The sequence below is a fragment of the Abrus precatorius genome, unplaced genomic scaffold, assembly GCF_003935025.1.
Source record: "Abrus precatorius isolate BTA unplaced genomic scaffold, Abrus_2018 Scaffold8, whole genome shotgun sequence".
Taxonomy (NCBI): domain Eukaryota; kingdom Viridiplantae; phylum Streptophyta; class Magnoliopsida; order Fabales; family Fabaceae; genus Abrus; species Abrus precatorius.
In genome coordinates, this window is record NW_020874428.1 from 39,544,068 (window position 1) to 39,555,631 (window position 11,564).

At 35.4% G+C, this 11,564-nt stretch overlaps 1 protein-coding gene across 1 annotated transcript; it reads right to left on the reverse strand.

Annotated features, from left to right (window-relative positions):
* Positions 1-5,703: 5,703 nt before the first annotated feature.
* On the reverse strand, positions 5,704-11,230 carry LOC113848475 (vacuolar protein sorting-associated protein 9A-like). Its single transcript, XM_027478006.1, has 6 exons — positions 11,130-11,230; positions 9,405-9,552; positions 8,778-8,948; positions 7,476-7,652; positions 6,674-6,968; positions 5,704-5,954 (listed from the first exon to the last, which is right to left on the reverse strand). Exons 1-6 carry the CDS (start codon positions 11,228-11,230, stop codon positions 5,704-5,706), a joined length of 1,143 nt encoding a protein of 380 aa, XP_027333807.1.
* Between the last annotated feature and the right edge of the window lie 334 nt (positions 11,231-11,564).

Sequence of the window (11,564 nt, forward strand, 5' to 3'; positions counted from 1 at the left end):
AAAATGTTTAAAATGAATTATATATTCTACTTTTGTCATTGGGTTACAGTAGTATAAATATACAAATTGATAACGTAAATTAGAAAGAGTCACAGAAATAAACTCCACCAGTTTAGCACTAACAGTTAGCCTAAATAAAGGGAAAACAGATATGCAAAAGCTGGATAATAAAAACTAATTATTATAATTGATATCCTCCCGCAAGTTGGATGATCTGGAAGAAAGACGCAACTTGGACAGTAAGGAATCAAACCGAGGGCGAAGCAGAGGCTTTGTGAGTATATCAGCAAGCTTATCATCAGTAGACACAAAAGACACCCGAAACTTGCCTTTTTGAACATTTTCACAAACAAAATGATAGGCTGAGGCTATATGTTTCATCCGAGAGTGGAAAACAGGATTAGCATTGAGAGTTGTGGCACCAAAATTGTCACAATAGATAATTGGATTGGCTGTGGCAGGTGACCAAGTTCAGTGAACAAGGATAGGACCCATAGAAGCTCACTGGCTGTGTCAGCCAAGGCTTTGTATTCTGCTTCAGTTGAGGAACGAGCAACAGAGCGTTGTTTCCGGGAGCTCCAAGAGATGGGAGTGCTACCAAGATACAACAAGTAACCAGTGGTGGAGATATAATCATCCGTATCACCTGCCTAATCTGCATCTGAGTAAGCATGAAGGGTTAGCAGAGTAGTTGCCGAGATGAAGATGCCTTTGTCGCAAGAGCCCGCCAAATAACGAAGCACCCGTTTGATGACAGACCAATGGGCCGTTCTGGGGTGGTGCATGAACTGCGTAAGTTTGTTGGTGCTAAAGGCGATTTTCGGGCGAGTAATACTTAAGTATTGAAGACTTCCCACAAGTGCGCAATACTCAGTTGGGGACGGTAGGAGATCACCAGAATCCTTAAGTAATTGAGCACTGGCGGACAAGGGAGTGGATGTTGATTTGGTGTTAGCCATGCTTGATTTATGTAGTAGATCAGTGATGTATTTCCTTTGTGAAAGAAAGAGTCCTGTAGCGGAAGGAATTACTTTGACGCCCAAGAAATAGGTAAGACATCCAAGGTCTTTCAGCGAAAATCGAGCAGCGAGTATGGAAATAAGGTTGGACAGCTCTGTAGAGGAACTCCCAGTGACAATGATATCATCAACATATACTAATAAATATAGTGTGGAACCTGATATTTAGTAGATGAAGAGAGGCATCTGCAGTTGAATTGACAAAGCCAAGAGAAAGGAGAAACGCGCGAAGCTCCGTATACCAGGCGCGGGGTGCTTGCTTTAGCCCATAGATTACCTTTTTGAGGCAGCAAACATGATCAGGGAAACTTTTGTTGACAAAACCAAGGGGCTGGAGCATAAATACGGCCTCTTTGAGCGTCCTTTGAAGAAAGGCATTGTTGACATCAAGTTGGCAGATGGACCATCCTTGATGAACTGCAAGTGTGAGGACAATGCGAATAGTGACCGGTTTAACAACCGGACTGAATGTCTCTGTATAGTCCCAACCAGGGCGTTGGTGAAAACCTTTGGCGACTAGTTGAGCCTTATATCGATCAATCGAGCCATCCGGGTGTCGTTTGATTTGAAAAAGCCATTTGCAGCCAACCAAGTTTTGAGCAGAGGACCGACTGACAAGTTCCCAAGTGCTGTTGCGGTGTAAGGCGTCAAACTCAGCTTGCATAACTGAGCGCCAATCAGGGTCGCAAAGAGCTTGGGTGATGGTGCTAGGTTCGAGTGGAAGAGAGGGTTGGACATGGAGGTTAAGCTTCTTGAGGGGTTTGACAATGTTGTTTTTAGATCGGGTGATGATGTCACCCCCATCGGGTTGGGGTTGCCTGTGAAGGTTGACAGCGGGTTGAGATGGTGGCACAAAACATTGTGGGAATGGTGAGGGAAGGGACTCAGAGTGGCCAGTGGAGGGTAGGGCCAAGGTCGGGGAGGGTGGGGCTGAGACCTCCTCCGGTGGGTTTAGAGTGGTACTGACCATGGGTTGGTTTATGGGATGGAGTATGGAGAGCTGAAGTGGGCCTTGTTGTTGCTCTGCACTCAAACTGGCTTGAGGGACTAGGGAGCTGTACGGGAATTCAAATTCAATGAACTTGACATGGCGAGAGGTGTAAATCCTTCCAGTGGTTGGATCGAGACACAAGTATGCATGTTGATCAGCTGAGTAACCTACAAAAACACACATAGCAGACTTTGGTGCAAGTTTATGGTTAGCATATGGTTTAATCCAGGGAAAACACAAACAACCAAAACACTTTAACTTATGATAATCCGGGCTGATTTTGAGTAATTTGGATTAGGGTGACTGGTACCCAAGAATTGGTGTTGGGAGCCGATTGATGAGATAGGCGGCTGTTGTCATGGCATGAGGCCAATATGTGAGGGGCAAACCCAAGTGATGGAGAAGAGAGAGACTGGTTTCGGCAATGTGCCGATTCTAGCGTTCAGAAATTCCATTGTGTTCAGGTGTATGAGGTGGGGTGGTGTGATGACTTATGCCATGAGTACTTAAAAAGGGACAAAGACCAATATATTCGCCACCATTATCCGTGTAAAGAATTTTGATGTTGTGATGAAAGAAATTTTCAACAAGGGATTTAAATTCAGGAACAGAGTTTACACATCAGATTTGCGTTTTATCGGATATAGCCAAATATAGCGAGTAAAATGATCAACAAACATACAATAGTAGCGAAGACCATCAATTGATAAAACAGGGGAAGTCCATACATCAGAGAAAATTATTTCCAAAGGATAAGATGATTTGAGAGTGGATTCATGGAAAGGAAGTTTATGACTTTTGCTAATTTGACATGAGTTACAATCTGATTGCTGGAATTTATTTGAACCCAAAGAAAAATGATGCTGAATAAATGTGAAGATAGAAGAGGAGGGATGCCCAAGTTTATGGTGCCATGAAGCAGAGGAGTCTGTGTGGGCAGAGTGGACGGACGGGGAGTTAGCTGGCCAGAGATAGAGTCCATCCACACATGAGCCTTTATGGGTTGTTTGACCCGTCTGCAAGTTCTTCACATGAAAAGAGGTTGGCAAGAAAACAACAGCAGAGTTAGTTTGTTTGGTAAGCTGAGAGACAGAAAGGATTTTCTGTTGCATGGAAGGAACGCACAAAGTATTTGAGAGGGATAAATCATTAAGTAAAAGTGTTCCAGAATGAGAGATGTTTAAACCTGAACCGTTACCCATAAACAGTGAGTCTGGACCCGTGTACGGATGATGAAGAGCTAGATTGGCAAGATCATTGGTGACGTGATGCGTCGCACCACTGTCAACCAGAAAATTAGGTTGGGATGTGCCAGCAGTTGCAGTATGGACTTGAACCTGTCCAGGGTTAGCAGAAGAGTAACGAGGAGGCAGCGGGACACTAGGGTGCTGCTGCTTAAAGGTGTGACACTGAAACAGAACATGACCCTTGACATTGCACCACTGACAGCGACCAAGAAACGGTTTGCGATTGCCAGGGCGTGAAGTGGATGATGCAGAAAATTGCCCAGACCGAGTTTTTTAGAGTGGTTGGGTCGAGCTTGTGCATTCAAGGCTGTCATGGGAGCAGGAAGCTGCCGTTGAGCAGCAACAAGGGAGAGTTCTTGAATGAGAAGCTTCTTGAGGAGGTCATAAAAAAGAATGGCAGTGTCCCTTGCATTGACGCCATCAATGACAGCTCTGTAGCCGTCGTCGAGGCCACACAAGACATGGTCAGTCATGTCTTCAACAGAGACAGGAGAGCCAAGTAAGGCAAGGAGATCTGCAGTTTGCTTCAGAGAATGCATGTAGGTGGTGATGGATTGGGTACCTTTGGACGCCGTGTGGAGACACTCTTTTAACTGTTTGAGGTGGCTGCGGGATTCCTTGGCATAGGTGCGTTGGAGAAGAGTCCAGAGATCATGTGATGTCTTTGTTTGAGACACCAGGGATGCCACTTCAAGGGAGAGTGTGGTGAGGAGAGCACCGTATATAAGACGGTCCTATCGACGCCAGGTTTGATAAGCAGGATTTGGAGTTGTCATCGAAGGTTCCGTGGTGGAGACCGTTGTCGCCGGCGCAGGAAAGGATCCATCTGGATATTTGAGAAGATCATAGCCATCGAGGAGAGCTTCAACTTGAAGTTTCTAGGTGAGGTAGTTGGAGGGAAGAAGCTTGGTGACACTGCTGAGGGTGATGCAAGTGAAGGGTTTTGATGGCTCATAAGGGTTACTAATAGAGGAAGAGTTATCATTGGCCATGGGAGGCAAAAAAAGAAAGGAAGGAGCGGCATCCTGTGTTGGAAAAAAAAGGAAAAAAGGATCATGTATTAGGCTGATACCATATAGGAAAATGTTTAAAATGAATTATATATTCTACTTTTGTCATTGGGTTACAGTAGTATAAATATACAAATTGATAACGTATATTGGAAAGAGTCACAGAAACAAACTCCACCAGTTTAGCACTAACAGTTAGCCTAAATAAAGGGAAAATAGATATGCAAAAGCTGGCTAATAAAAATTAATTATTATAATTTAAAAACTAATTATTATAATTGATACTCTCAACCATCCGAGAGGAGCTGAAAGAGGAAGAAAGAGTTGGAAAAAATACTAAGGAATCAACGACATCAAAGAGATAAGTAACATCAAAGAACAATAGATTCAGGTTAGTGCTCTCTAAACCCTTAATTGTATGAGAATCATATATTATATTGTGAGAGCAACGTAATTCAAGATCTCAAAGAGAAAATGTAATTTCATAATAGTCATTGCATAATAGAAATTTACATAATAGATTAAAAAAAATTCTAATATGTGAATGATTATAATCTATAGTAGAGTCAATTTCAAATTTTTAAATAATAACTAATTATATTGTATGCAACATATATGCAATAACATATGCAATTACACTTACAACAACACACACAAAATAATGAACCTAAGACTAAGAGTTTAGGAAAGCATAAAAAAAAACTATAATTACCAACTAACAAACATAAGAAGAAATCCAAATACTATAAAATAGAGAACATACACGTGTGTTGCAGTCCAAGAGCAACAAATATTTTAGTAATAAGAGTGTATTTTGGGTTAAATACCTTTGTCTAGGAAAAGCAAAAATATTTATTTCTTATCAGCCTCAATTGTTGCAATGACAAAATCAAGACTAACCAAAGGTCATTTATGGATAAAAGAACGAGGTTTTCCTTTTTATATTTTCTTAACAACTTTAAACTTTTTATTTCAATTTTTTTTCATTTTTGGTTTTTCATGTAATAATGATCTGTTAGATAATATACTAGCATGGAGTTAACATACTAAATAGGCATTTCTATTAGTAAATATTAAAGGTTCAAAGTTAAGGAATAAAGTGATAATTTCCTCACTAGCTGATATAACTTGATCATTAAAAATATATTTAAAGTTAAGTTTTAAAATAAAATAAAGAAAAGATAAGTTTCTTTTAAGTATTCTTTAATTTAATGTTTTCAAAATAAAAGAAATAAAATGAACTTCATTTTTTTTTATTTTTACAAATATTACTAATTCTTTTAATTTTAAAGTAAAATATTTGTTCTCCCTTTTTTTTCCACTAAAATCTAACTCTCTCAAACTTAGAGTGAATATCTATACTACAAAAGCAATTGCATAAAATATATATACAGATGCATGTGCGTTCTCATAGTCAATTATCTTTGGTGGTTTGATCATTCGGGTCTGTGCTGATTCCCAGGTACTGTGAAAGCAGAGTTAGTTCCTGCTCCTTGCTTTTCTAGATGATGAAGGAGTGGGTCTCTCTCTGACGTTGAAAGGCAACTGATAGCTTTGCACAAGATTGTGTACTTAGCAACTAAATCCTTATATTGACTTAATAACATGTCCACATCTTCAATTGCTAGCTCTTCACTCTTTGCTTCCATGTACGGATAGTTTGATCCATCTTGCACAACTTGAAAAACTGTAACGTGTTACTGTGATTATGTCAGAGTCTGGTAGCTCCAGCAGCAAATAATCAACAACTACTGTAATACTAGAGACTTGATATACTTAAGAGCTTTGTTTTATTGTTTGCTGAATGAAACACGGTTTTCAAAATGAAATAAATGATTAATAGCATTGACATGTTTGGTTTCACATTAAAACTTAAAATGCATGTACATCTATGTTCTAACGTGTTTCCTAAGTGAGTGAGCACGGTTATAAAGCATATTATATGGTTGTGCTTCTTTTTCAATTCTAGCAAAATTGGTTTTGTGATTGTTTTTCCAACGGAGCCTTAGAAGTACAGACGCTTCAAAATTGTAGCCATGTCGAGTCATACCCATGCAGACTTGTATCAATGTTGGACACTATGGACTAAAGACACTTCCAATACTCTTAACTATATTTTAAAATTTCTTTAGATCTTTTATAGCATTTTGTTATGTTTACAATGATTCGTGCTTATTTTTAAATCATTAATTCTTTCTTTTGGTTCAAGATTTGTGTCTTCTGTTAATTTTACGTTAATTTCATATATTATAGATGTATGCTGTCTTTTGATTTTTAGAATGTCACATTTCTGTGTCTATACGTAATGTACGTGTCCCATGTGGTATCGGTTTTTCTAGCTTAACAGAATTAGTAGGAATTAGGATGCAGAGTACTTTGCTTGTTGAGGAAACAAGTAAAACTAACCTTCAGTATCATCAAGTTTTCTGCGAATTTTCTTTGAACAACTGCAATTCCCATGCTGGCTCATTTGACATGTAGAAGACAATTCATTTGTGACTTTATTGGTCAATTTAGCTGCTTGCATGTTCTCCTCAAATATGATGTCGTCCATTGAGAGGGATTTAGCATTTAAGTCAGCTATAAATGTTTTAGCTGACACAAGATTTGTGAAATAATATTCAGCTTCTGAGAAGAGTTTTGCTTGCCTTCTGTACAACTTGATGAATTTGAGGTTAGAATGCAACTTTGGAGGATTTGCCTGAAAGTGATAAACCAAAAGAAAGAAATTAAAATCAGTGTCAAAGGGTTGTGTAATGTGGATCCTAGAGGCATAAAATCAATAAAAGGAGAAGCTAATCTTTTATAGGCACAAGACAATATTGCTTGCATCATGATGCGGCTTTACGTGCAAGTCAAATTGAAATTACAATGCAATGATATTTTTTATTAGAAAATAAAAAATTATATTGCATAAGTTATCTAAATAGAGCCTTTTAAGTTGGGCTCAAGCATGAATTATTCATAATCAAGTTAGTGTAGGGTAAGCTATGGCTCAAACCAAGAACTCTACTATCTCTCCTCATAAGTTCTGTCTTCTACATATCTACTTTGACTTCAAATAATTTAGCAAACAAAAAAAATATTTGATAATAGTGGAAACCAAGCATGCTTTATACTCTTCATACTGTAAACAAAAAGAGGGGTCTCATTGTCCAAAACTATATTTCACATTCAGCAAAATGTCTTATTACCAAGGAGGGCTTGCCTTGATGGTAACATATATGAGCACAGGGAGAAAGTCGTCTGCCCCAGCTGGCACATGCTCAGACACTGCAGCATTGAGCAACAGATTGTTGATGACCCTGCAGCAATTCATAATGCTCAAGAGTTTCTCATGGGGAGCTTTGAAAGCATTGATTTTCAGCAATTCTTTCTCTGCAAGCTGAATTCAAAAGGAATATGAATCAAGAAATTCTGCAATACTTCTTATATATAGTTCTTATTGATAGAAAACCTGAAAGCCTTTTATCTATATATTTGAAATTTTCTTTTTACTCTTACAATTTAAAATCCTTATTTTTTCCCTATATTTCTAAACACCTTTGTATGTCTTCTTGTAATTTCAGATATGGTGCTGAGGATTTCTCATGAACTAACTATCCTAAAGTTTAGTTTATTAGGTGTAGACAGAGAGATAATTTTGTACTACATTTCTAACGTGCCCTTCATGCAAGAGTTCTTTGAGCTTAAAACATCGACAATCCACAAGCTTACTTACCTAGTGTTGTGATTTTTATTTTTCATAAGAAGAATGAGAGTTCCAAGATCAAATTCTAGATCACTTGGTTACAGAGGCTTTAATATAAGATGAGGAAGTAAATACCTCAAAAGCTTAAGTTATTAAATTAAAACACCAGAGTAATTTTATATTACTCCTTTAACAGGTCAATATAAAAGACAAGTGAAAGAAATTTTCTTTCCGAAAATGAGAAAAGTGTTTGTTCTTCCTTCTTCTCTGCTCTGCAAGTGCTCTACAATTGACAGAATAAAATTATCCCCACAAACTTTTTATTTTTCAGGCTTTAACACTGCTAATAAGCAGTTTCCGCAAGTTCTTTGTACTTGTAGTAAAATTACATACTTAAATATGTTTTTGGTTCCTATATTTTTGCTGAATTTTTATTTTAGCCCCTAAAAACTTTTCTTAGTTTTAGTTCTTAATTTTTCTAAATTCAACACTTGTGGAAGTAAGAGGTCGTCATATATTGATTTTTTATTGCATCATGGCACGGGAAGCGATCAAAAGTGCTGAATTTAGAAAAATCAAGAACTAAAAAAAAACAAAAACTTAAGTAAAATCAAAATCTCACAAAAATGTATGGACTAGAAATATATTTAAGATGATATAATTTCATTAGCAACAGGTAGTAAAAAATACATGGTAAGAAGTAGGATTATTATTGCCCAAGACTCAAAGCCAATGTAATAATAATAACTAGGAAGAAATGAAACTAGGCATCAGAAACAATCAGTTTAAAAATTAATCATGTATTTTGAAGAGGCATACCAGCCATGAGGCTTCATTATGAAGAATTGGTGGTATATCCAAATGTTCAGGCTTCAGAAAGGTTTGGAGTAAGCATATTTTCTCATATAGTTCATTGTCGATCTTTGCATCCTCAGGAGCAGCAGCGAATGTCCGGGAAAACAATTTAGTCATTATATATTTCTCTAAACCCTGCATGTAATACATAATATAGTAACATGATTATGCTAAATTAAAGACATTCCCTCCATAATGAAAGGGAAGCAGAAATATCCTTAAGATATGAAGTAGTGAGCCATAATCAACTTAGACTGTACTACCTTAAGAAGCTACATAATATTCCCATACAAATGTAATTTTGTCTAATCATACATTATCCTTGTTTTCTAGATTTTGTAAGCGATGTTCAACCTTTGGTGTGTTCCATAATGAATAGAGACGCTGGTTCTTATAATTGTATAGGGTTTGTGTTACAAAAGAGAGAAGAGGGAATAACAATTTTGAACAATGTAATTTAAGTTGACACTATGAAAATAGGATAAATTATATATATATATATATATATAAACTTGATCTAGTTAATAACAAAAATTACTGCATTCAGAACTTCCACACAGAACAGGATATGTATTTATTTGGTGAATGTACCTCTATTGCACAATCAATGTCTTCTTCATTGGCAGTGGCCCAAAGTGGATGATTTCTGATTGCAACTTCCATTGACAGAAAGAAGTCTTGAACTCTTTTTCCATCATTTTCAGGTTTCGGTTGGTAAAACGAAAATGATACTATAAAACTGACAAAATAATTTTCCGTTAGGATTAAAAGGGGCACACAAAAGACAAAACACAATTTAACATAAGCAATTGGCATTAAATATATGGTAATAGGGAAATAAATCAATGCGGTCAAAAGAATAATTGTTTGTCAGGCTAAGCATTATATATGAAAAAAATCAAATGACACAGCACTAAAATTTAGTAAAATGACATATTAAATAACTTTTAATTAAAAATAATTTTTATCAATTTAATTGTCAAATTTCAAAATTTTATTAAGTGTACAAAATTTTATATATATTAAGAATTAATTAATATTTCACCATTTTAATTTATTTTAAAATATAGTATATTATTTAAAACATAACTCCTATTGAATAATATATTTACAGTTGTTTGAGTTGTGGCGTATATATAAAGTGTAAAATTAATACCAGAAGCATAACTGATCTGCTCAAATTCAATAGCAACCAAAAGGTAACACATAATCGATGTTGGTTACTTACAAGAATATTAGATGCCATAAATTATGTTTGTGTACAAATTATTAACTTCTAAATATGTTTTTTTTCCCTGTTGTTTTCCACAATCTCTCTACTTTTCTAACTATATTACTACGTACAAAATTTTACACAAATGGCTTGATTCATTGTGTTTCTTATATACAGACGATTAAGACTAACTTGTCACACAATTATTTTATCAATTCCTTTGATTAAATCAAGTATACTTGTATTACAACAACCTTAAAAGATCAACTTGAGAAGCATGTAAGAATCCGAGGAACAGCTACTACTCTGCTGGAAACCAATTTTAGACTGGCAACAGAACAACGAAAGGCAACATAAGAAAACAAATTAAAAAATAATCAAGATTCAACGGTAACAAAGCTACTCAGACACAAAACAGGACCTATTCTTTCTGTTTCTTTTTATTTTCTATTTATCTATCTACTTAGATGTTCAATACAATATTAACTATGACATGTTCTCTATCTGAAGGCGCAATTGTAACATTTAAATCTTATAATTTTTATTCTTTAATCATTAAGGGAAATGGTTAGTATAACTAATTTATTATACTTTTTAATTTATGGGAAATCATTAAGTGAATGAAGAAAAAAATAATTCTAAATATTAAAACAACAAGTAAGAATAATGAGAAAAAAATTAACAAGAATATTAAAAGAATTGTTGAAAAGAAATCGAGAGAATATTAACATACTTTCCGATACACTTTTATTATTATTATTTTTAAATCATATAATTACGCGAGATTTATTAAGAAATGTAACTTATGTAATTTTGTGTTAACTTAATATTTTTAAAATTTCTTTGTACAATTGTATCTTTTCCTGTAACATGATAAGTTCAAAACATATTAACATGAAAACAGCACTGCTATTAAAATCATTATACAATGAGAAATGCAATGAAACGTGCATAATAATAATAATAAAAAACTTGTTTCTCTTGCCTCCCAATATAATTATGGCAAAACAAGAACAAATGAATGCATAACAAAGTCAAAGATACCATCAAACATTGAAATTCATTGGCAGAATGATAAAAGGAAAAGAAAAATGGAAAATTGCCTCTTGATGGATCGAACGAGGTCGAGGGAAGCAGGGTGTCGCATGCGGTTGAGAAAATCATGGAAAGACGTTGATCTTGATGTTGATCCTTCCAACTCCATGTTCATGGCATCTCAATTTCAGTGAATGCTCATTGAAACTGAAGTAGAAGAAGAAGAAGAAGCAACATGTGCTAACGTGACCAGTAGAAAGGAATGTTAGATTGTGGCACATCACGTGATTCTCATTTTATGCAACTACCGGTAAATCTTATGTTCTGTAAAGGATGTGTATGACACATGACACACACATGTAATAACATAATGCGAAATTATATATAATATAATATATAAAACATAAAACACAATCCATAAATTAAAGAAAAAATAATAATTTAAAAATAAACAAAAATCATTAACAGTTCAAGAAATATTTAACTTATATAATTATCTTGAT

Coding starts and splice junctions, on each gene's coding strand:
- LOC113848475 (XM_027478006.1), bottom strand. CDS start 11,230: ATGGAGTTGGAAGGATCAACATCAAGATCAACGTCTTTCCATGATTTT. Junction 7,653..8,777: donor ATAATGAAGCCTCATGGCTG/GTATGCCTCTTC, acceptor TTTTGAATTCAG/CTTGCAGAGAAAGAATTGCT. Junction 6,969..7,475: donor TCATATATGTTACCATCAAG/GCAAGCCCTCCT, acceptor TATCACTTTCAG/GCAAATCCTCCAAAGTTGCA.